General features: G+C 43.4%; 1 protein-coding gene across 3 annotated transcripts in view; it reads left to right on the top strand.

Annotated features, from left to right (window-relative positions):
- lhfpl2 (LHFPL tetraspan subfamily member 2) overlaps positions 1–24273 on the top strand; it is a 45559-nt gene extending 21286 nt beyond the window's left edge. For 2 of the 3 annotated variants that reach the window (XM_011481462.3, XM_004074504.4), the window contains 2 exons: positions 15463–16186; positions 23278–24273. In XM_011481462.3, the coding sequence (XP_011479764.1) occupies positions 15766–16186; positions 23278–23534 (678 nt within the window). In that variant the 5' untranslated portion in view covers positions 15463–15765 and the 3' untranslated portion in view covers positions 23535–24273. Of the gene's footprint in view, positions 1–9191; positions 9275–15462; positions 16187–23277 lie in introns of those variants that run through there. The other variant, XM_020707483.2, reaches the window with a different exon arrangement.
- The last annotated feature ends 406 nt before the right edge of the window (positions 24274–24679 follow it).

The raw sequence follows: 24679 nt of genomic DNA, 5'->3' as shown, positions 1-24679 counted from the left end.
TTTGAACATTTCTTTCTTCCACTCCCCTGAAACCAGCCCAACAATGGCAACACACTCGTCCTACTCAAGTTTTCCAGATCTGCTTTCTTTCCTCCTCTCTCATTTGGGCTCCTCACTGCCGACAATTGTATGCTTTGCTTGGTCAGGATAAAAACACTTGATCCCTTTTCTGTTCACAACCCGACGTGCAGTGTGACTCGACACTTGCATTGTTGTGCTTTTCCACACAGTATCAGGTTGATTTCAGAGTCCCCAAAACAGCGTTTCCACCCCCAGGGGCGTTTACGAATAGTCGCCAGAGAGGTCTCAGTTTGCAGGGGGGAGTTGGTGTTGTTTTGTTCCATAGTGGGAAATGTTGCTTGGGAGTTTTAGCTTCAATCTACTAAAGCCAAGGGCCGAATGCTGACGGGTTCCTTAAACATATGCAACTGAAAACAGGATTTTAGGTGGTGTGACTTTATCTGCAACAGGCCCTAAACCCCAGGCCGTACTGAGGGGTAAGATGGGGAATGAAAAGGGTAAACATTATGGAAATGGTGTTAGGCCTGAGGGTAAGCTTTCTGGTAAATGAACAGATTTTCAAGGCTCTTCAGTCTATCAGCTGTTGTAAGCCATAAAAGGTGAAATACTTTCTGCTGTTTACTTCATCAAATTTGGTTGAGACTCAAGTAAAAAAAATATTGTATTTATTATACAAATCAAAATTGAAAGTGTATATATATATAAACAGTATTTGTAATTAAAATGACATCAAATTTACATCAATACTGTCAGCTCAAAAGCCAACTATTTACTTGGTCAACTAGTTAACAAACAAAGACAAGGGGAAAAACACTATTTACGTGAAGATGTTAGTTAGCATGGTAGATAACTCACATAGGCAAATAAAGGTTAGAAAAAAATCTTGCCAACTCGGCTGCTAATTTGCTTGCTAAAAAGCGAGGACAAAAATAAACGGATTCCAAAGAAAGCATTTTAGGCAGAAAGTTAGCTAACTAGAAAAGCTAACAAGTAAGTCAACTCAAGATAGACAACCCACAAGCTAACAAGGATCGGAAAGAAATCTAACTAACTAGTTAGCTAATTTGTCGGAAGATGTCGAGAATTAAAAAAAATAACCCGATGTCAAAGCAATCATTTAGCCAGAGAGTTTGCTAGCTAGCAGGCTAAAGATTTAGATTCAGCTAGACAACCCACAAGCTAAGAAAGATTAGAAGAAAATTATTTTATGTAAGTAGATAAATAATTTGTTTAATAACAAACTAGGATAAACTGGTTCCAAAGTTAGCCAGTAAGTTAGCCAAATAGCATGCTAGTTTGTTAGCTCCAGCTAGATAACCCACAAATTAACAAGGCTAGGAAAAATTCTAGACAGTAAATTTGCCTGCTAACAAACTAAGACCAAAATGAAATGATTCCAAATGAGTTAGTTAGCCAGCCAACTAACTAGAACGCCAACTAGTTAATTAGCTCCAGTTAGATATTCCACAAGCTAACAAAAGGTTGGAAAAGAACCTAGCAAATTAGAAAGCCTTTTTACCTGCTAACAAACTGATTCCAAAGAAGGCATGTAGCCAGCAAGTTAGCTAATTAGCATGCTGAATAGTTAGCTCTAGCTAGATAACACATTAGCTAACGAAGGTTAGAAAAAAATCTAGGTAATGAGAAGGCTTATGTGGCTGCTAACCAACTAATACAAAAATTTAATGATTTCAAATCAGGCTAGTTTGCTGAACAGCAGCTTAGCTTGTGAGCTAACTGGTACTATTAAAAAACTATTAAAGAATTCAGGAGTAGAATACAGAATGGGAGACTAATTTTAATCTGGGATGGACAGAAAAAGAATGAATAAACCAGATAGATCATAAAATTGAAAACAAAAAATAAACATAGCAACTTACCACAGAACCAAGGAGGTTTGTGTCCATCATCTGCTTGTGTTTCCACAATTTTCTCCTCTGGAACTCTTCTTTATCACATGACCTCTGCACCAAAAACCACAGAGGCTTCAAATTCACCAATTTAGTTTTTTTTCAACCCCTAAAATAAAAAAATAAAAAATATATTTTTCTACGTTATGAGTGTAAATAAATAAATGAATAAATAAATAAGTAACAGCTTAACATTGTGATCCTAGACGTATATGCAGTTTTAGTATAATTGGTTTTGACAAACCATTTAAACTGCTAACATTAACTTTTTAGCTGACTAAAATCATAATGAAAATATTGATTAAGTTGCATTTAGAATATTTTTAAATGAAAGTGAAAGTTTAAATGAAAGGTCAAGCTAAATATAATTTTTCTACAGTGGGTTTAAAAAAATAGAACGTGGACTTTAGTTTCAAAATTAGAACTTTGCAAATGTTTGCGTATAAAAAAATTAAAATGGGAAAAATGTTTAATTGTAAATTCAAAGCTTTCATAGTTGAGGTGGAGGCTCTCGCATTTGTTTCCACATACCAAACAGTAGTCAGTGTTGTACTGTTGTTATGGCTGTTATGGATATTATCTGTGCCGTGTTTCTGCTCCTGAGCCTCTTTAACCTCTGCTTAGACAGCCCTGGCTTATGTTTAGCTGCTAAGAGATACTCTACAGATCCCAATCAGAGCTAGAGACCAAAACAACTTTGCTGAAGCAAACTTCAGAGAGTTATCTCATCACAAAAGCCAGAAAGTCCACTCTCCGGCCGGCCACCCACTTTGAGGTTTTGATATGTCAGATGGTCTTTGTTTTCCATCACCTTCTCATTTGAGTTGGGTGTTATGGTCACCATGAGAAGATGAAGGATTGCTCTGGAGAAATGTTCCTCCTCAGGCTGACAAGCAATGGGTCAGATTGCATAAACAGATGTTTTCAGGGGGAAAATGGTGACGTTTCCTTCTAAGATCAAAGAGATGTGCATGCTTTTGTGTGACTTTATCCACATGTTGAGTCTTTTTTACTCTTATTGTTTTCAGTTTTCCCCCCTGGCAGCTCCTGTTTCACTTCAGTTCCTTTTCCTCTCAGTCAGAGATGTTGTTCGTTGTAGGCACCTCTCCGGCTGACAGGTTTACCTCCACAGGTGTACTCCCAGCAGACGTGGCGCTCACGCTCAAATGCCATCACTCCGTTTTTTCCTTTCCCGCTTTGTTTCCCACGCTCCCGTCTTACCTTGAGTTCATTGCAGGAATTTCCTGTGTGTTTATACTCCTCCAGTTCGAACCCTGAAAGTCAATAAATGAGCAAATATACTGCAGAGATAAATATTTTTTTTTTCATTTTATACATATATGTTTATTGACAGCACCGGTCCTGATACACTTCTTAATTGACGAACTTCCCCACATATTTGAAAGACAACATATTTATGCCCCTCCTGTACATTTAGATTTACAATCTTCTGATTGAAATTCCAAAGCCAGATGATCCCACTCTCCATCTGATGCCCACAGCTTGTTTTTTCCACCATTCCTCCAGTCTCTTTCCACCCCCAACCCCCGAGGGTGAACAGTGACGCAGCACAGGCCGGCCCGGGCTGTGATTGAAAACACGTGGTGAGAGAAACCTCAACGACATATCTGAGGCACGTCTGGGAGTTGTGTTGACACGAGCCAAAACAAGGCTCAGTTTAGACCTCAGTGCAGCCTTTGACACTATCGACCACAGTATTTTACTCCAAAGGTTAGAGCATGACATAGGGATCAGAGGATCTGCCCTCCTATTTATCTGATAGGTACCAGTTTGTTAATGTAAATGGACAGTCCTCTCATTGTACTCGAGTTAGCTACGGAGTCCCACAGGGCTCGGTTTTAGGACCCATCCTGTTTATGCTTTATATGCTACCCCTAGGAAACATAATCAGGAAACACAGCATTCATTTTCACTGTTATGCAGATGATACGCAGTTGTATTTATCCATGAAGCCTGACCAGAATGACCTGATAGAGAAACTGAACGCCTGCATCAGAGACATCAAGACCTGGATGACAATTAATTACCTCCTCCTGAACCCAGACAAAACTGAGGTCATTATACTAGGTCCTAATAACCTCAGAGGTGCTCTGTCTGATCAGATAGTCTCCCTGGATGGTGTAAGTATAGCCCCCAATTCCACAGTTAGAAACCTAGGGGTTTTATTTGACCAAGATTTATCATTCAAGGCTCACATATCTCAGTCGTGTAAAACTGCATTTTTTTCACCTGCGGTATATAGCTAAGATCAGAAATATACTTTCCAAAAGTGATGCTGAAAATCTCATCCATGCGTTTGTTGCGTCTAGATTGGATTCCTTAAGAAGTCTTCAGATTGTTCAAGTTCAAGTTGAATTGAATAAATATAGACAGTTTGCACTAATACACACTTTACATGATATTCTGAAGCCTTTAAGTACCTTTTTCAAAAAAGTTTAATTAAGTACTTGAAAAAGGAGTGGGAGGAAGTGAATTAATATAAAGCTGCCCCATTCTGCTTTATTTTAATTTTAATTTTGCCTTTACTTGATTCCCATAACCCAGTTCTTCACTTTTATTTAGAGTTATTTATACTTCATAAGTCAAAGTGCAAATTATTTATCAAATCCATAAGTATTAATATTTTCAAATAATAAAAATTAAATTCCCTATTGATTACATAAGAAGACACAACGATATTCCAAAAATCTTAAATGACCTCTTTATGCAGCTAAAATTAATGTCGTAAACTAGATTATTAAGCAATCTTATTATAACGTGTTAGCAATAACTCAAATGTAGAAATCAAACTTTGATTTCTATGTTCAACCTGTTGTCCGTTACGGGTACAGCCGGGTTTGTTTCCCAGTTGCCCTCCCTCTTCAGATCTACTTGACGGCACTGATCGAGGTCCGACAGGGAAAAAGATGAATGACTGCTCACAGCGAGACTGCAGGCCGCTCCGCTGAATCCTTCAGAATGGAGCTCGAGCCTGGCATGCATCGAGCATGTGGATTTCCACTCCTGTCGGATTCTCTGGCCTTTGATGTGAAGCTCGCAGAACATTTTGCTGTTTGGAGATCATCTTCACCCTGGTTTTAGACGCACAGATGGCTTTGACTTGGTCTGGAAGACAAATGGCTGCCTGGAATGTCTGCATGTTCAACATGTGCAAAAGGAAACTCCTGCTGTTTTCTATAACTGACAGTATTTGATTTTGTCTGCAAGGATCTTTCATGTTTGCATGGGGTAAGATTACTGTCAAAACGAGACGTATGCATTAGATTCGATCCGACGATGTATATTGCTGTACTTGTATCTATTTAAAATGCTGTCAAGATGATATTTATTGTATTTATTTATGGGCGTCCTTCAGCGTCTGACTCTTGTCTTCCACTTAAACCACAGCTAGTTGGCAGCACCGCACACTGAGCATTTTTGAGCAGATCTACATGCACCAAACAACAAGATCTTGCAAGAATCAGCTTGTGTTAAATGCTAAACGTTCAGTCAGCTTCGCAGTTTTTTAGTGTTATAAGACACGTCCAACTTAGATTTTGCTTGGGATGGGTACCGAACCGAAACTCTGTGTCACGTTGGTACCATATAAAAACGGAAATTGTGGTACTTTGTAGTGGACTCCAGATGACAACGAGTATCGCGATGCATATCGTATCGTGAGATGCATATCTTGATACGTATCATATTGCCAAACTCTTGCCAATGCACACCTGTAGTATGCGTGTATGAATACAACACTTAGTTTTAACATATCTGTTGTCATTTTGATTTGTTTTTATTTAGACTATGACTTTTTTTTCTTGAATACAAAGTCCCCCTTAAATTACTGTCAAAAATGCATCTAAACATTGATTCAACAAACTGAGGCTCATTATCAAGCGATGTACATTTTTTGCATTTCCCATGTGTGAACTTTTCCGTCTTTGTCATGCATGTGTGATTTACGTAATTCATGCGTGTTTCTTGTGTTTGTCTTTTGTCGATGTGCGCAGATGTCAGTCAAGGGTTTTACGTTTATTTGGTTTTGAGCCATTCAAAAATTTTGATCGAATGAGAAACGCGTATTATACATAAATACACAATTGTTACGAAAATCTTACACAATTGTGCATTATTACTGAGAGATGCGAACGCAAATGTGTGTCTTTCCTCGTACGTCTGACTTTACACACATGTACCACAGATGTTTTTACTTTTATATCTTGTATACGGCGCACATTTAATGTTAAAATTAACGTAGAACACACACTGCGTGTGATTATTAAGCTTTTTATATGCAATTCATTAGCGATTCGTAGGCTGAATACATAGTTCTACTTTGATTGACATGTTCTTTGCATGTTTTATTCGTACGTGGTTTTAACGTGGTTCATTTGTGATACATCTGTGAAGATTTCACATAAAGACCACAAATATTTTCAATTTTTCCATGTATGACCAATTTTCATCCATGCAATGTGTGCAAACAGTGGCTGTGTGACACGGTCCTAACGGTAGTCTGAACGCATGAGCACTTTGTTGAATCGATGTTTTGTGATTTGATAGATATGCTTGTGAACCCATGACATATTTTTGACAATAATTAATCTGACAAATTTTGTATTTACATCAAAGAAACATTGTAGTCCATACAGACAAAAGGGAAAACCAAACGTTGCATTTATCGTTTTATTCTTGTTTTTTTCGTAGTTTGTCTTTAAGCCTTCGTTTCATTGTGACAGTTTATTTTTGCCCCGTTTGTTTATCGTTTACATTTGGATTTGTTTTTTTTGTAAACTGTTATTGTGCACTGTAGTGCAGACTGAGAAAGCGGGCCGGCGGCGGCGGCGGCAGAAACTGAGGACTGCTGAACAGTCAGTGGCTGTTTTGTTGAGTAGCAGCATTTTTGAGATATTCTCCACGTTGAAGTGAGAGTGTGTGGCTTTAAAGTGGCCCATTAACCTTTCAACCACACATTTCACAACCACAGCAGAAGAATGAGTCACCCCGGGTTGTAAAAAGAGGTCAACAGGGAAGTCTCAGCTGCATGCATCTTTATTTGAAGGGTTTTGAACTCAGCCGGATCAGACAAACGTCCTCTTCAGGCTTTCTGTGGTGCATTCAAGGGCCAGACTGACCCATCGGCTCTTCGTCCTGTTTGCGTCGGCCCCTTTTTCCATCCTCATATGGAAGTCATTTGCGAGTGAACACAACAGTCAGTCAAAGCTGACTTCACCGTTGGCAGAGTGCACTCAGTGCTGCTGTAAGCAATCCTGGGTCGCTTAGCTCACGCCAGCCGCAGAGGTTCAGCGGACCATCTGCTCGGCCGGGTGGCTCGCCGTTCAGCCGGACGGATGTTGAAGCGGCAGCGAGTGGGTCTGGGTTTTGCTGCGGTTCTTGTTGCAGTTAGGAGCGACAGAAAGCAGACGAGGCTCACGTCTGCTCCTGCAAAATAGGTTTTGGAGGCAAGTCGTTACACAAGCTAAGGGAGTAAACATGGATGGGGCAGATTCTCATTCAGAAATACAACTATTCTGTGTACTTTCATGTGTTTCCATTTACTCCAATTAGTACTCAGGGTTTTGCAAGAGTTACCTGCTGAAATTCCTTTAAAATTTTTTTCTTTTTTTTTCACTCCCCACTTTGGGAGTGTGGAGGATTTTCTACATTTTTCTCTCCAAAATGGTCAGAATTCCACTTTTTATATAACAAGGCCTTTGTTTTTACTGCTGTTGATTTTTGTTAGAGCCGGGCGATATAAAATCTTTTTAATCTCAAATAGCTTTTCATTAAAGGCGATAACAATATGTATCGTGATATAAATCCAATATCTATATTTGTCCAAATTGCTCATAAGAGCAATGTGTATTTGTCAGCAGGTTGTTTAGATTTACATCTTTATTTCCCATCATACTTTTAACGTAGCAGTCCTTTCAACAACGTAATCGCCTTCATCTGCGTCCTCTTCCTCTTCTTCTGAACACTGTTGCTAGGTGACACTAGCTCACTGTTTCACCCCAACAGTGATCGGTCCAGTCCCTTGATACCCGATTCTGATTGGATTAGAGGGAGAGGTTTTCTTGTGTCCATTTAAAACAAAAGTCTTTTGCAATAGACTCAATTTTCTATTTAGAAAAAGTTGTATCGCGATATAAATCGTTATCGTTTTTATCGTCCCGCCCCTAATTGTTGATCTCGATACAGAATTGGCCTGAAGTTAAGTAGAGAGCCAAGTCATTTTCAGGGTTCACAAAGCTGGCCAAGTTAGAAACAGTTCAGTTTTTATTGTTTCAAACTCAAGGAAAAAGTAGTAGATGTGGTTTTAAAAAAGGTCCTTTGGGCGCCGTCTTTGATATCTGAAAAAATCAAAGAACATGAATCCAATGAGGAGCTTTGGATGTTTATTAAATGTGGGTAGTATTTTCCCACAGCACTACACTGAGAAAAGAACACGTACATGGTAATTCTTCCTGCAGAAAAGTTAAAATATTTCCTGGATGTTTCCATTAGAAAAAGTATAAAAGTCCTAAAACATCTGTAATAAAAACATCCTCATTTAAATGTTGAAGTGTGAACTTTCTTCCTTCTTGAGGATCTCAGACGTCTCTGTTTGGTTCTTCTGTCAGTGGTTGAAACACTTGACCGTGCTGAAGTGCCGTAACTGATTTTGGCGCAGAGGAAAGCAACTTTGCGCCGACAGGCTTCAGAATCCGTTACGTTAATCGTCTAAACGTTGTGCGAAGAGCGCATTATTCCAACTCCAGCATTTCAGGGGTTAGCTGTGCCCGAACCGTGTGATAAAAGCGCGGTTATTCTGTCAGAACGATGTTACTTCGAGGTTTTTTTTTAAACTTTGGATTCCTGCTCATTTTTCTGAAACAGGATGTTTTTCTTCAAAATATATTTGATTTAAAGTGGAAATAAATGGTCTCTTAACACGTTTTTATGTAACATTTGAGACAAGTGCTTTAATAGAAGGTACAGTGAGCATATTTGCAGGGAATAATCTTAACTGCAGCGGTTGGTGAGGTGAGGCCTCGGCTGTGAAAAAGCAGCAGAGAAGGTGAGAGACTGAGACTGGGAAGGAAAGAAAGGCAGAACTTGTGCTGCTCCGTCTTTTGTTGTTTTAACCCAGATTCTGCTCTGAAATGTGGCCACCATGTGGACCCTCTCAAGCGGCGTGGCTCTGCCGTTTGCACGGCCAATCAGACGAGGCACGGGTCTCCGGGAGGAGGGCTGTTGGGAGGGTCCGGGGGTGTGAGGGAGGAATTTAAAACTGGGAAAGGAGTCGGGGGAGCCAGAACTCCAGGGGAGCTGGATAATGCGCTGGCCGATGGGGACAGGTTGGATTGTTGTCCGTTTTTTTCTCTGTTTCCTACATTTACAGGTTGACGTTTGTGGGAGCCGTCTGTCTGTCTGTCATGGGGAGGTTTTTGCTCTGCAGCTTCTTTGAAGGATCTGAAAGCTCCAGGATGTGAAGCAGATGGAAAGTCGCTCCTTTTCTGCCAAAAACCCGACTTTTGTTATCGTCGGTCTTCGTCAACGTCACTGCCTTCAACTTTCCCTGACATGAAGTCAAAGCGAGAAGCGCTTCCTGCTCAACCCGGAATAATAAAAAAAGCAGAAGCTTTGACTTTTGGCACCAATATGGGGATTTTACTCATAAAACTGCTTGTAATGTAACTTAAACAGAGCCCCTCACAGCTCCCTCTCAGGATCTCATTCAATCTGATAGTCACAGATTTCAATCTATTTTTTTCTTTTAAGACTCTTTTGGGTCAAAACAGCTGCTATGGCAGGAATCCGGCTTTTATTCTGATATTTATAAAACGAGTAAACTCTCTTTTCCCTCAGCCCTGTGTACCTGCTCTAAACGGTCCGGGTGGTGTAGAGGTACTCCAGCCCTGACAGCTCCATAGATATGTAGATGACTTCCTGTCGGTGGCAGCAGGAAAAGGCGTTTCCTGTTCCTCTGAAAGGAGAGCTGAATGGACAGTGTAAGCAGCGGCGTTGTATGGGCTTAGCCCGGCCGTTTCACTCGGCCTCACGGAGAGACGCATGAGCGGTGAAGTCACACTCAGGGATCCGTGAGAATCGACCTTTGACCTTTCCCTTCAGCAACACCAGATACTAATGATCCTCTGTTTGAGGGAAAGTTGTTCACACTTTGATGTTTCAAGGCCTGTTCACACCGGGACGAATTTCGCCGGCGATTTTCGCCGACGTTTAACGCCTCGTGACTAAACAAAGGGCACCAATGAGAGTGTGCACACCGACGCGAAAAAACGCCACGCGTTAAAGCGTCAAAAAAAAAACCCGCCTCGGGTTCGTTTTTTTTTTTCGACGCGTCGCGTCGAAATCTACTCGACCAATGAGAATGGCGCTTTTGCTCACGTGTCTGGAGCTTCTGAAGTTAAAGTAAAACACAACTTGGGGGCGCTCAAACACAAAACTGCCTTGCTGAGCACACATACCAGCGAAGAAGATAGACGCCAAGTAGCGTCTACACAGCCGCGAAGCAATAATGACGGACATTCTTAAATATCCCCGAACCAAGTACCAGTTGGAGCTACTGGTGCTTGAAATATTCATGTTTTCTTTGTTTGATTCTGACAAGCGTGTAAATACTTGCTCTCTTCTTCTGAGTGAAAAGCGACTTTAAGAAGCGTAAAGTTGCGCAGCGCCACCTTGTGTACAGGAGTATTTCTGTTTTACATTAAGCGCCATCTAATGTCAGGGAATGAAATTGCATGTTCACTCCACTCATCGTCAGCGAAAATCGCCTGGGTGTGAACACAAAAAACGTGGCGAAAAACGCTGGCGAATAACGCCTGGGGAATATTCGTCCCGGTGTGTACGGGCCTTCAGTTTGAGAAAAGTCGCAGGTTATCTTTGTTTTTTGACTCTTCCAGGGAATTTCGAATTCCGGTTTCTTTTAGGGCGGCAGTTTAGCTCAGGCGGTAGAGCAGGTCATCTAACAACCGAAGGGTCGGCGGATCGATCACCGCTCTCCCCAGCTGTTGCCCCTCGAGCGCGGTGAGTCTGCAGCTCACTGCTCCCCCCCAGGGGATGGGCCAAAATGCAGAGAGGAATTTCCCCCCCATTGTGGGATAAATTATGTATCAATTATTATTAGAAACCTTGCGAGATATTATGGGCAATAACAATGTTTCTGGCGTTCGTGATCATTTATCGCAACGTTAAAGACTCTATCCTATGAAAATGGTGTATTTTACATATTCTTGTGGCATTTTTCTGTTGATGGAGGACATATATAAAGACAATTAAGCTTAAAATTGCATTTCTGTGTATTTCTTTATTCAAATTGCCGTGAATCAGGAGCAGACGGAAAAATGCTGTTTGAAAAAGGTCGTTTTTGTAACGTAGAAGTATGTTAGGCGGGTCACAAGCTCTGCTCTATTCTGATGCATCCACTTGCAGACAAATAGATCCATGAACATCTTTGTTTTCCTCGTCTGAGCTGGAATCTGGATCTAAACTGTTGGACTGGACAGCTGTAATATTGCTCGCCATTTTTGTTGCACTGGTAATGTTAGGCTGGAGGTGTGAGGGGCTGTAAGCTAGCTAGAGAGCGCATAAACAGAGAGCTCTCAGCAACAAGAAGGGGTGTTAGGGCACAGTTGCTCCGCAGCAACAGTCCCGCCCACAACTCAGATGTCATTTTTTAAAAACTCCTGCCGCTCTGCAGAAACTATGTCCTAGAAAACGACACAGGTTTTTGGCTAAAAACAGCGTCATCATAATAAAAAGACCACTGGGAACACTTTGAAAATCGATCAAAAGATGGTCCGATTTTTTAAGAAGTTCAAAGGGTTGGTTGTCCAGATCTGTGTTTGGAAAAAATCTGGCATTTTGGCACAACGACCTCATCCCCATAGGGAAACATGGTGGTGGGAGTGTAATAATTAGATTATTTTGAATCCCCGGGGCTGCTGTGACGTCCATAAATCCTTTCACTTAATTACTCCACACATGTTGCTACCAAACACTTATGTTGTGTTCTCATGCATACCGGTAGTTTCAGTTTTTTCTGCGACTCCTAGCTTAAGCGTGGGTTTCAGATGTTGGAAGTCTCATAAGTGCGTGGACTCGAAGATTTGTTGTGGCTGCGGGTCGTAAAGCCTTCCTCTGATGTAAACTGAGCCTGGAATAATCCTCCATCAATCCCCTGCTTACTCACAGAGTATTAGAAACATTAGGAATCCACCCCAAGTCTCTCGTGTGAAAACAACGAGGCTTCGTTCTATCTTGGGAACGTGGCAGCATGTCTGTCTGGGAACGGCGAGCAGCCGTCTGGGCAAATGCCGCCACAAACGCCGGGTACAATAATAGAACCCCACTTGTTTTACATCAACAGACCTTCTTTCAAGGCAATTTGAAACTCAAGGATGGATATTGTGCAGACAGTTGGCAGGCAATTCCAGCCCTTTTTATCCTTTAGGGTTAAAGGTCAAATATCCAGGTTGTCCAAGAACCGGTGTGCTATCCAACAACGTTCGCTGACGGTGAAGCCCCAAACCTCGGGATGCTTGTTTCTAACCGTCATGCAACCGCCCTCCTAACTGCCCCGCTGGGACGTCAGCTGTCAGCGTGTGACGGGGTGGGAAATGCGGGGAAGGTCGTTATAGCGCAGCATATGAGAGCTGGCGCGTGTTCCTGCATCTGCTCACGGTGAAGCAATGTGAACGCTTGTGATTCATGAAGTCAGCTCCGGTCCAACTCCACAAAGCCGGCTGTCTGCGCCTCCTATGAGCTCATCTGTTTGACACAGACCAAATCTGCTCAGCGTTAGCGTGCGCGCAGACACGGAGGCAAACGCACGCCGCCCCTGCAGCAGACCGCAGAACTGGGTCATCCCGACAGGAGGAACCTTCGTTGACGCACACGGCATCTTAGGCTCTGGCGTGTCATCAGTGCCCCCCACCTCCCCCTGCTGTGCTGCTAAACACAGTTTCAGAAGACTCCATCAGCTTCCAATCTCCTCCAACATTCCTGCTTCTCTTTCAAAGCAAACTTTTGCTCACATGTGTTAACGTCTGTCATGAAGAAAACCTCTGATGTTTCGTAGCTTGATGTTTAGTCCCCAAGGGTGTAGAGTAGGGGTTTAGGGAAAATTGATTTGACAATATATCGCGAAATTGTATTTGGTGATAATTGTATTGATTTTAAAATGCTGTCTGGACAATATTTATTTAAATATTTACCAGCGTCTTTCAGTGTCTTACTCTTGTTTTCCACTGGTTGGGAGTTTGAGTGGAACCACTACATTTCAGTGCACAAAACAACAACATGGTATCGTCAGACTCTACCAATACACCAGTGACGTGCGGTGAGGTTAATGGCTGGTGAGGCACTGACGTCATCAGTCAGATTTACAAACATATGAACCATACTGAGTAACTTGTTCACCATTTCATTGACAACAGTTAACGTGTTTTGTTTAAAATATCCTTTCAACGTGTTTTTTTTCATATACAAACTGCAGCATAGAAAAAAGCACAAACGTTATTATCATCTTACCTTTACTTGTAAATGAAGTCCATATGCCGCTCCTTCTGAAGAAAATGACTTGCCGCTAGCTATCACTTATTCTATTGTTTTTTAGCGTCATAATCTCAGGGCTCACCGGCGCCCCCTAACCTGAGGCACGAGAACTGCTGGCCTCACCCAGCGGCTTTTTTGCCGGCGTTTAGGGCTCAGCACAAGAAACACGTCCCTCACATACAGTTATTTATAAAAACAAACACTGTACATCATATACATTGCTAAATTATGTAAACTCAGCTCATATAGTACAACTGATTGAACCGACACACAGAGACAGCAGCACCGTCTGACTGCATAGGTATTGCGCAATCCAAGGTGAGGCTCAGCGGGCTGGTGCCTCATCGCACGTCACTTAGTATCTGAACGGCAAATGCGGAAATTCAGCGATTTTGAAAAGAAAAAAACGCCCAAAAATGGTACATTTAAATGTAAATGACTGCAAAGCACAAATTACTGATTAAATATAATAATTGAATTTATTTTTTCTCTTTTCTTCCCATAATGACAGGTGAGGCACAGCCTCAGCTGCCTCTCCTGACTGCACGTCACTGCAATACACACCCCTAGTTTTGAGGGAATCCATGATGGATCTGAACCGGGATGCCACAATAAAGTTGGGCTTGATTCTCTCAGTTCACTAGGATTACTTCTAAATCACAGACCCAACCTGCTGGTCTTTCATCAGCTAAAAAACACTGAAAAAAACCTCCTAGAACAACAATTTCCACTTCCACTCCAATCAAAAACCTTAGTTGCAACAACCTTAGGTGGACTAGGAGGACCTCAAGTGCACTTATTTAGTGCATGACAGGTGCATAAGAGCTGGTTGAAATCTGAACCCAGGCTGCACTCGGGCCACGGGCTGGACTTTGGACAGGCCAGTCCTATGGGCAGTTACTTGCCTGACATGCAACATTACTGCGCGGTCAGTAATGGGCTAGCGGGCAACACGGCTTCACCAGTACGTCAGAAGTGCATGGAACTTCCATTATCCTTACAAATACAATACACTTACCAAACGCACGACAACGGTACACTCTCTTTTCATCAGGTCCCAAAGGTGGATGCACGACCTGCACACAAAGGGGTGTGCAGGTGATACACAAGTACCCACGGGACACAAACTACACCGATTGTCTCATTTTTCCTCATTTTGAATAGTCAGGCTGCAGCAAGGAGCACATGTTTATTACAACATTACTAAGTTCCCTTTCACAGTGCTCAGGATTTGAGGTGGTGGAAAAAAGGAAATTTCCATGCGGCACGACTACGTCTCACCTACTTATCCTTGGGTGTTGAATAGAAACTGTCCAGGAACATTCCTCTGCAGGCTCAAGGTCTGCGACTTTGATATTTTGTGCAGGCCAACTGCGAGTCCCGTACAGGTTTATCTGTTTGTACCAGCAGACGGCCCGTATCTACCCGTAAGGGCTGTTGTGACTTTTCTATTTTATTAAGCGACTCCGCGCTTATTGGAACAGAGGTTATCATCGGTCACGTGACAGCTGGACGCCGGTTGTGTTATCAAGCGTTGACTGACCCCGGGTCAGCTGTGTGGGCTGCTTAAACGAGACCTCCTGCTTGTTTTTCTGTCCCTCTGCATCCGCTCTGGTTCAACTCCCCACCCCCCTTCATCTCCTGCTGTGAACGCCAAACCAAAGGCAGCGAGCGATGAAGAGCAGACAAACAGTTTTTTTGATGTTTTTTCGGCTTTAGTCACACGGATGTGCGGGGAGTAGAGAAAGGCCTCGGCACAAATCCTTTCACAAAAACACAGAGGCCGGCTTCAAACAGACCCGTCTCTCCACAACTCATTAGTCGCCCTGTCAGAGATCCACACCTCCTCCTCCTCCTCCTCCTCCTCCCAGTTCCTCATGCACTCTCTCTCTTCCCCCACTCTTGCTGTCTGAATGTGACGGAGGAGGAAGCTGCTCCTCACCCTCTTCTGTGTCTTATCTCCCAGGTGTGTCTGGTGTTACCCCGGCGGGCTGGCTCACCCACAACAACCCCAGTACGATGTAGACGGGGGAGAAAGGAGGCAGCAGAAGAGCCTGAAGACGGAGTGCACAGACGGAACGGCGAGCTGGAGGAGGAGCAGCCGCAGCTGAAGATAAGGAGTGAAAGACGTCCGTGAATCATTGACCAGAACGGCCGGTTCACCTTGCTCTCGCTGTGGAGGCGGATCCCGATCTCAGCTGTCAGAGTCTCTAGAATTCCCAGAATTCACCTGTGAGTAGCTTTAGTACCCGACGGAAGCGCTGCCAGCATGTGCCATGTCATTGTCACCTGCCGTTCCATGCTGTGGACCCTGCTGAGCATCGTGGCCGCCTTCGGCGAGCTCATCGCCTTCATGAGCACGGACTGGCTGGTGGGATATCCCCGCACGCCCGATGCCGTTTTCGGCCCCCATGGGGCCACCGCCGCAGGGGAAGCTTACAGGCCCACGTTGGGCATCTACGGCCGCTGTATAAAACTGCCCCACATGCAGCGGGGGATCCTGTGCGGACCGTACGCCGTTCACTTCGGGGAGATCGCCAGCGGGTTCTGGCAGGCCGCGTCCATCTTCCTGGCGGCGGGGATCCTACTGCTGTGCGCTGTGGCCTTCATCTCCGTCTTCACCATGTGCTTCCAGAGCATCATGAAGAAGAGCATCTTCAACGTTTGTGGACTGCTGCAAGGCATCGCAGGTAAGAGCAACGACAAACGGGTTTAACACTGAAAAACGCAAACCTCTTCTAAGGAAAACCCACTTGGGGGGGATGGCTTTAGCTCACTGGGTTGACAAGCTTGGTCAATAAGGAATTCTACAAAATAACTTTTCTCAATCCTGCTTTTTTCCTGAGCTAGCTGGGATAGGCCCGAGCAACCTCATTTAGCCTAAACAGGAACTATGGGGTATAAAAAAATGGACCTCAATATTTCTCAATCCAACTTTCCATTAAAAGGGGAACTTGGTGCACTAGATAAGGTGTTTACCATTGCTTTGGGTTGTCCGAATCTACAATTTGAAAATCCAGTGCCCTGGAAATTTCCCAGAAGTCTCTGCAAAAAAAGCAGCCTGCTTCAATTCTCACTAGAATGGCAAATACAGACCACAATGCGTTGCGTTTGAACAAAAAAAAAGTGTTTAAATGTGTTTTATTAATCAACTTTTTCCTCAGCAGAACACAGTGGATTCATAAGACGTAAAACAATTGGATTGACTAGATATTCACTTTGTGAAATCGGTGACATCACATTTGCCAAATAAAAAAAATAAATAAAAAGAACTAGTGAGCATGGTGTCCAAATTGCTTTTAAAATCCAGGGGGCTAAATAGTTATTTTGAAAACAGGGAGGGAATTCGGACATAGCCTCAGTCTGTTTAAGTCAGAATCTTCTAAGGTAGACGAAAATTTGGGAGGCTTAGACCTTTGTCTTTCCTCCGTCTTAGATGACCCCCCCCCCCCCCCCTTACATTGACGTGTTCTCCCTACCATGACAAAGGTGGATAAAGGTGGAGAGATTTCATGTAATCCATGGACACCAGTGAAGATCACAAATCATTGAAGAAAAAAGGTTCAGAGCACTGTCTAGTGGGTCTAGATGACCCAGCCCCCAACACCTAGGATATCACAAGGCTTAAGTTAGTATTTACCCCCAACTGTCCTGGTGTTCACACAGAAACATGTACAGTGAGAACTCATGGACCATTGTCATAGTGACGTGGACATAAAATACAGAATCAGCTCTTTTTGTTGTTGTTGCTTTTCTACTAAATACAGCAGAATAACTGCAGCTTTAGGAAAATCTAGTCTTTTTTTCTGCTTTAAGGTCCCAAAAGCGCTTTTGTCTACTTCCTAATTACAGATCAAGCAAACGTCTCATTTAGTCTGCCTTCAGGACTAAACAAGCAGACGGTTTTCTTTTTCATGTCGGGCCGTTTTTGGTTTGTATGATTCCAGAAGATCGTGTCGGTTTCTCTGCGGGTCAAACGAGGCTCCAGCTTTTGCTCTGTGTGGCTTTTTCTCCACTGTTTGTGGTGTAAACAGTGTTTGTGGGAGCAAAGGACTGAAGAGTCCACGATAGGAGCAGGAATAAGAATCCACGATCGGAAGAACATCGATCTGTTCCCCATTTTCTCATCTCTTTCATTCCAAATGACTCTGACAAATGCAGATTTATAAAGCAGATTTGCTTGTTGGAGATGAACTTTGACATTTGACGACACAGAAAGCCGAAACCCGAAGGACTTTTACCGGATTAAAAACGATAGTTTGAATTGGTACTTTACAGCGGTGTAACAATAAAAAAAGAGTTTTGTTTTTGAGTTTTAAAACGTCAGTTTATTCAAGGATCACAGACAAGAAAAAACACCAATCACTCACATAAAAAAGAAGCAAAGCATATTTCACCATTTGACACACGACATAGAACATTGTCAAAGCACCAGATCTTTTTAAAACAAGACAAACGGTTCGACAGTCTAAAAAAAGAAAAATCAGATAAAAATTAAAGTTACTATATATTTAATGCAGATTTCTTGCATTGAGGGCTTTCATTAACTTTCTGGTTTGGTAATTGTTTACATTTAATGGTCATTATCACAAACCAGGCAAAGGATTTACACATAAAGATGTTTTTGAAAACAAACTTTTTGGTCTGTAATGTAATATCTTTATGGAAAAATAGGAAAATGAACGGTTTTCACGTTGGTGTCGTCGGTGAATTTCCTGTGAAATGAATTTACCAAAATGATGCAACTAAAGAACTCTGGCGGTTTTGTGATGTTTAATGACATTTCTTCTCAGCTCTTCTTTTGCACATCAGTCCGTTGGTTTTAAAGTCGAATTAAAATGCAAAAAAAAAGAGAAAAAAAATCTTAATCAGATGATTCAAATAGAAAAGTCCAATAAAAGAAAACAAATCTGAGATTATTGTGTTGTTTAGCATTACGACAACAGTAATACAGCAACAGCCTCCACAAAATCTAAAGCAACTTCCTTCTGGGATTAATATAGAGGGAGTTTTACTTCTGTCAATCAGTAAATAGATGTTCTCTGTTGCCATAGCAACCAAAGCTAATAGTTGCCCCGCCCACATTTCTATCACAGGAACATTCAGTAAGGTCTCAATGCCCTTACTTTGGTCCTGTTGTTCATCCTGGGTAGTTTTTCTTTTTACTGATTTGAGTAATAAGGTTGCCGTGGAAACGTTTGATTGATGTCATTTCAAGTCCCTAACGACCTTCATAGGTCTGTTCTTTTAGGTCAAGTTTACCAAAGGAGAAGCTCGTGGGCATGGCCTCCCCTGGGAGTTATCAGTAACAAACTGGTTAGCAGTTTTTTTTTACTTAACCAGCTCCATTGGCATGGCAACGGCATGACATGTCATTGACCACATGACCTAATTTCTTGGAGAAGCACTGCGGCGTTGTGACATCATCTGAAAGTGGTTGTTTAGAGGCAGAGGAAACGTGGCGCTTGAAACGGCGAAGGAGGTGGGAGCATTTCCTACGCGCGCTGCAATAACTCTCCTTGAAGGCCCGGGAATCGAACATTGGACTCGGCCGTGAGTGTAAACTCTGCGGAGGCGGTGGATGACTGATGTCCACCCGCGGGACGGAAGACGCTGCTCCGCTGATGGTCATTTCCAGAAAGCGCGGCGGCCTGTAGAGGCAAGAGGAGCTGCAGACGTTCGTGGAAGCCACCGAACTCAGATGCCAGAGACGGTCACGTCATCAGCGTCACTCTGCTTCACGGCCCCCCAGGGACACGCCGCTCCAAGGCTGCGTTGTCTCTCAAGCTGCTCGTTGGCCTAAAGTTTGCTGCTTGGAGTGAATTGATGTCAGAGAACGGCTTCAGCAGACGCTCAGTCCTGCAGACTTTTTTCATTTTAGGGCCCCTAAAGGATTCTCACAGCCCAGTTAAATCAGCCATAATCAGATTCTCTTCTTATTCACTCTGCTTGCTCAGCGTCTCAGCCGTCAGGGATTAGAGTCAAGGCGGCAAACAAACTCGGCTGTAAAACTCTCTACGAATGGCTCAGAGTCCAACGCCTTTATGATTCACCATAAAGTTTTCATTCCAGCGTCAGGATCAGACTTTATGACAAGTTTAACTGCAGAGCGGCACTAATCTGCAGACTGGAAGTGAAGGAAACAAAACCCCTTTTTTACGGGAATGTAGGAGCAATTATGAAGTGACCATTGACTGTATCTGAGTACTGGACTGAGTGACTCCTCCTCCCTGGCGTTCCAAAACAGGAAGTGCCTGCAAAATTCCACAGACGTCTACAGAGAAACAAACAGCTGTTACTTAGTCGTTCAACTAATAATCTTTTTAATAATCCTTGTTATTTCTTAATGCAAGTTATTCAAATTATAAACTGACCAATCAGATAAAAGTAGGTGGAGCCTGCTGGCCCCAAACGTTCAAAAGGTTTGACAGGTTTCATGCAGCTCGTTTTAAAGTATTAGGGGGTGTGGCCTTCTGACAAACTCACTCCTGATTGGAGAAAATGGTTGCCAGAGAATCACAGACGGATTCGGACCGATCAGTGCTGACCAACGGCGTCTGGCTCCAAGATGGTGGTATCCATTTAGCAAAAAATAAATAAAAAAGGGACTGAATTGACTTCACTTGGATGGAGCTGGAAGATGACGTCACACTCCAGACTTTTCAAGACTTTGGACTGTTTACTCTCATCCCTCGCTGACGTCTTTGTCACAACTGCTCTTATGGGTGGATACCCATGTCTGTGGGGGTATATCCCAAAATACCAAGGTCAAAGGCCGCTCAGCGATCCTGTTAAGTGAAAATGTTTTCTCTCTACGGGTATGCAGCGGGTGACCGGTTGTGGCGAACACGAAAGGTGAGATGCAGGCAGCATCACCCGTTCATCTCAATTCTGTGCAACTTACATTATCCTTACGAATACTCTATGACATACTAACCACACGCACCACAATGGTACGTTCCATTTTTATGACGGCCCTTAAGGTGGCCGTGCTATCTTCAGGACACGCCTGTGCTCCAATGGACGACCCAAAAACCCGCAGCACCCATGTGACTTCATGATGTCAGCGTGACCTTAGATAGACGGAGCAGTGCTCCACAGCGACATGGTGAGGGATTCCACAGGGCTCCGTTTGGGCCCTCTTTTTTTTTTAGTGGCTCTATAGTTCATCTTAGTACCGTTCTGGTGCAAAGAACCTCAGTATTCTGGACTCCAGGATCAGACTAATGTAGCCGGTGAGGCCTTTTTCACGGTCAACCCTCAGCCCTAAAACGACGATCCTGCACAGGTTTGAGCGGCACAGATGCTAAAACTATCCCTCCCATGTTTTAATCACTCGTTCCAAATTTGGCTTTGAATCCCTACTTCTTCTTGGGTTCATCTTATCAGAGCTTGAAGTCGTGTTTGTTTTATGCTTTGTGACTTTTTACCCTTTTTTTTCCAATCGAATAACTGGCACGCCGGGTCAAACGCAGCCGTCACCTGCTCCTTCTTTGTTCTGTGGAGGGAGCAGCAGTGACGGGCGGAGACGGGTGCAGCTCTGAGATGGACGGTTGTGGGTGGATTGACAGCGGCGAGGTTACAGAAGACAGGGGCCGGGGCGGTGAGGTTGGAGCTCGGAGTTGCAGTTGGGGTGGGGGCTTGTGGTGCTGGGAATGAAAGCCATGCCTTCAATCCATCACCGGAGCCCGTCTGGACGTCGGGGCAGCAACATGTGGAAAGAATTTATGACCTAGTTTTCATTTCCTCGTTTAATACATTATTGGGTGATTTTAGGACGGAGGGGGAAGAAAGGAAGTGAGGAGAGAGGAAGAGAGATTAGTGGAGAAGGAGCTTCACCTCTTGGCTTTCGCGGCGGAGCGTTGGTGGAAACACCACACGGTCTGCGGCGCCGTCGTTGTCAGGGTTTCCTCCTGAGCCTGGATTGGACGCAGCTTCCTCCTCTGACCGTATGAACTCTGCTAATGTGGAAGGAGAGAGAGAGAGAGAGCGCCGCAGCAGCGAGGACAGGAAACGCCCCCGTCCCTCTGTAGAGACGCAGGGCGCCGGGGCTAGGCGGGAACGTCTGACCATCCACCCCCCGGCTACCTTTTCCTGTTGATCCTCCATGAAGCTTTTTTTTTTTTCTTCCTTTCTTTGTTTCAGGCCCAGAAATCTCAACTCTGCCGCCGTCTCAAACCTTTTTCAGGCCACAGACCAGTTTAACGTCCGAGGCTGAAGTCGTGTTTTTGGCTTCCAGTTTCCCTTTTGAGGGTTAAAAGTTTATCTTCATCCTCTGTAGAATATCTGCAGATGCTTTAAACTATAACTCTACACTAGATTTCCTGCAGGAAACAGTCAAATGTGATTTTTCCTTCACCCATAACTGTCAAAAGGGAAGCTAAAAAATCAGACGCCAACTTTTAAGGAGTGATGAATACATCTTTGTTTTTGTCAACTTTGCTAGCTTGCGGGTTTCGCGTTGTGCAGCAGCTTTAACCCGTAAAGCCGCGTCATACAGCATGAAAATTGGTCATACGTGAGAAAAGTTGTGTTTCTTTGTGTGAAATTTTCACAGATGTATCACAAATTAACCACGTTAAAGCCACAGAAGTACAGATAAACACGTAAATAGAACATGAACTGTGTTTGATTATGGTGCTGTTTATAGCCAATTCATTAGTGATTCATTATGTAATTTGAACGGGATATAAAAGTTATACATCGGTGGTCCACACCTGAAAAGTCTGTTAGACTTTTGTGGAAAGACACACATTGGTGTGTGCATCTCACAAAAATAACGCACAACTGTGTAAGATTTACGTGAGAATTTCGTATTAACTACGTAAAATATGCGTAAACTGTAGATTCCCAACCGACCACAAATGTTGGATTTTCGTCACGTGACCGAGCGACTTGCGACATGCGTCAAGAATGAATCGGATGTAGTGGAGAGAATCCAGTAGTCTTTCAAAATAAAACTTCCTTCAGAATCAGATTAGAAAGTAGTGTTTGTTTTTTCCTCCGCGGCCCGGTACCAACTCTCCCATGGACCGGTACCAACCCGCAGCCCGGGCGTTGGGGATCGCTGTTTTGGTTTATTTTCTTGTCAAGTTTGGACTTTACTAGTGTTGGATGGAACCCACTACACAAGTAATTTATTACAATGTCTTCTTACTTTTTTGTTTTAAGCCTCACTAATGAATTTTGGGTAATATTTTACAGAATAAACGTGTTTTCCCACAGACTAAACACTGAAAATCTAGATTTTTAATCAGGAAAACAGTAAAGCATTAAAGGATGTTGAATGACTCTTTTAGAAGTGTCGTCATATTTCATTTTTGTGTTCCTCCACAGTGGATGACTGCATGTTGTGCTGCACATTCATTTGAACCTCAGCCTCCCGGTTTCAATCTTTTATTTTTTGAAAGTGGAAAGTTTCTGTTTTTATCTTTGTGGACTAAACTGACTAAAGCTGAGGCTCCTCCTCCTGTTCTTCCCATGTTTTGACTTTACCAACAATAAACTATTTTATTAAAAGTCACTATTAAATCACCTCTATTCAAAATGTGACATTCTTGTCTTCAAGAAAAGGTTTTACAGAACTAATTACAAGCCTGAAATTGTAATGTTGTAAACTATTATTATGTTAACAAGTAATCTGGAATGTATTACAGTTTGAAAGGAACTTTTTATTATTGCCCAGCCCTCAGAGAAATCTAAGATGAATGCTTCTGGAAGCACGGCCCTGTAGGGGGCGCTCTTGCATGCGCCATGGTCACCGCTCTGTCTCTGCTGGCAGGTCTGTTCCTGATTCTGGGTCTGATGCTGTACCCCGCTGGCTGGGGTTCCGACAAAGTCCAGCTGTACTGCGGTCCAGATTCGGCGCCGTACCGCGCCGGCCTCTGCTCCATGGGCTGGGCCTTCTACACTGCAATGGGCGGCACCTTGCTCACCTTCATCTGCGCCGTCTTCTCAGCTCAGGCCGAGATCGCCACGTCCAGTGACAAAGTTCAGGAGGAGATAGAGGAGGGCAAGAGCCTGATTTGTCTCCTCTGAGTCTCCATTTGTGCTGGGAGAGCCTCAGACGGAGGCAGTAGGGCGGGCGGGGAGGAGCAGATCTGCACCCCTCCCGTCGTTTACCACTAAAACTGACTCCCGGTTCGTCTCTGTCCTGTGTTTATGTGGGAGAAATCTTCGAGTGCCAAGCCGTTTTGTTGTGTTCCGACACAGGAGGTGCTGCGTCTGTGACTGACCGTCACCACACGCTCTGTAAATAAATGTGATTCCATGTATTTTGTGCACGGTTTCGATGGCGAGCTCCATCAAGGCGGCGCTCACGACATCACTCTTGCCACTCTGGAAAAAAGAAAAGCACTGGTGTTTTGGGCTGCCAGATCACGACCAGCGGATCTTCGGACTGCCACGTGTGAGGATCCACTCGGCAAAGGAACCACTATTCAGTCAGAATAAGCGGAGAGTAGATGTTTTTGTTTTGTTTTTAATTTTTCTAAAGCTTACAGAATGTACCGTTCGTGTTTGTAGACCTTTGAAATGTATCTGTGGACAGGAACCTTTGGGAGGACGTGAAGGAAGGGAAACCCATTTCTGTAGATGAGATGGTTCTGGTTCTCCTTCATGTGATCTGTGCAGAAACACGGACCGAGCGATGAATAAATGAAGTATTGCGGTTTTGTAGTATTGTGTGTTTTCAGGGAGTGTGTGCCAAGGTGATGGATACTGTGCCGTCTGTTCTCACTCGTTTCTGTCAAAACAAATAAAGAGAAGGGAAGATGAAGAAGTTTGGTTCCAGTTTTTGGAGGTGAGGAACCTCAGTCTGGCCTCTGAAGTGGAGCCAGGACGGGTGATCCGTGTGTTTTTGTCTCAAATGTGACCAAATAGAAAGACCCTTACTATACATTATCACCTTAACCTGCCTGTTTTGCTCTGGGTCAGATTGACACTTGATACATTTAAAAAGAAGTACTAAGAAGTACTTTTAAAAATACAAAATAAAAGTTGTTCAGTTTATGTGTTTGTAAACCCGCACTACATGTTTATATTACAAAGCTGCTGTTTGGGTCAATTTGACCCGGCAGTCAAAGCAAAAGCTCAAAAGAGTCAGAAAAATATCAAACTATAATACTGCGAATTTCTTTTTGTAACTATGACATAAATTCCTCTCTCTTTCACCAACGTGTGGG

The sequence above is a fragment of the Oryzias latipes genome, chromosome 12 (genome assembly GCF_002234675.1).
Source record: "Oryzias latipes chromosome 12, ASM223467v1".
Taxonomy (NCBI): Eukaryota; Metazoa; Chordata; class Actinopteri; order Beloniformes; family Adrianichthyidae; genus Oryzias; species Oryzias latipes.
This window is presented reverse-complemented; position numbering and strand designations above follow the sequence as displayed.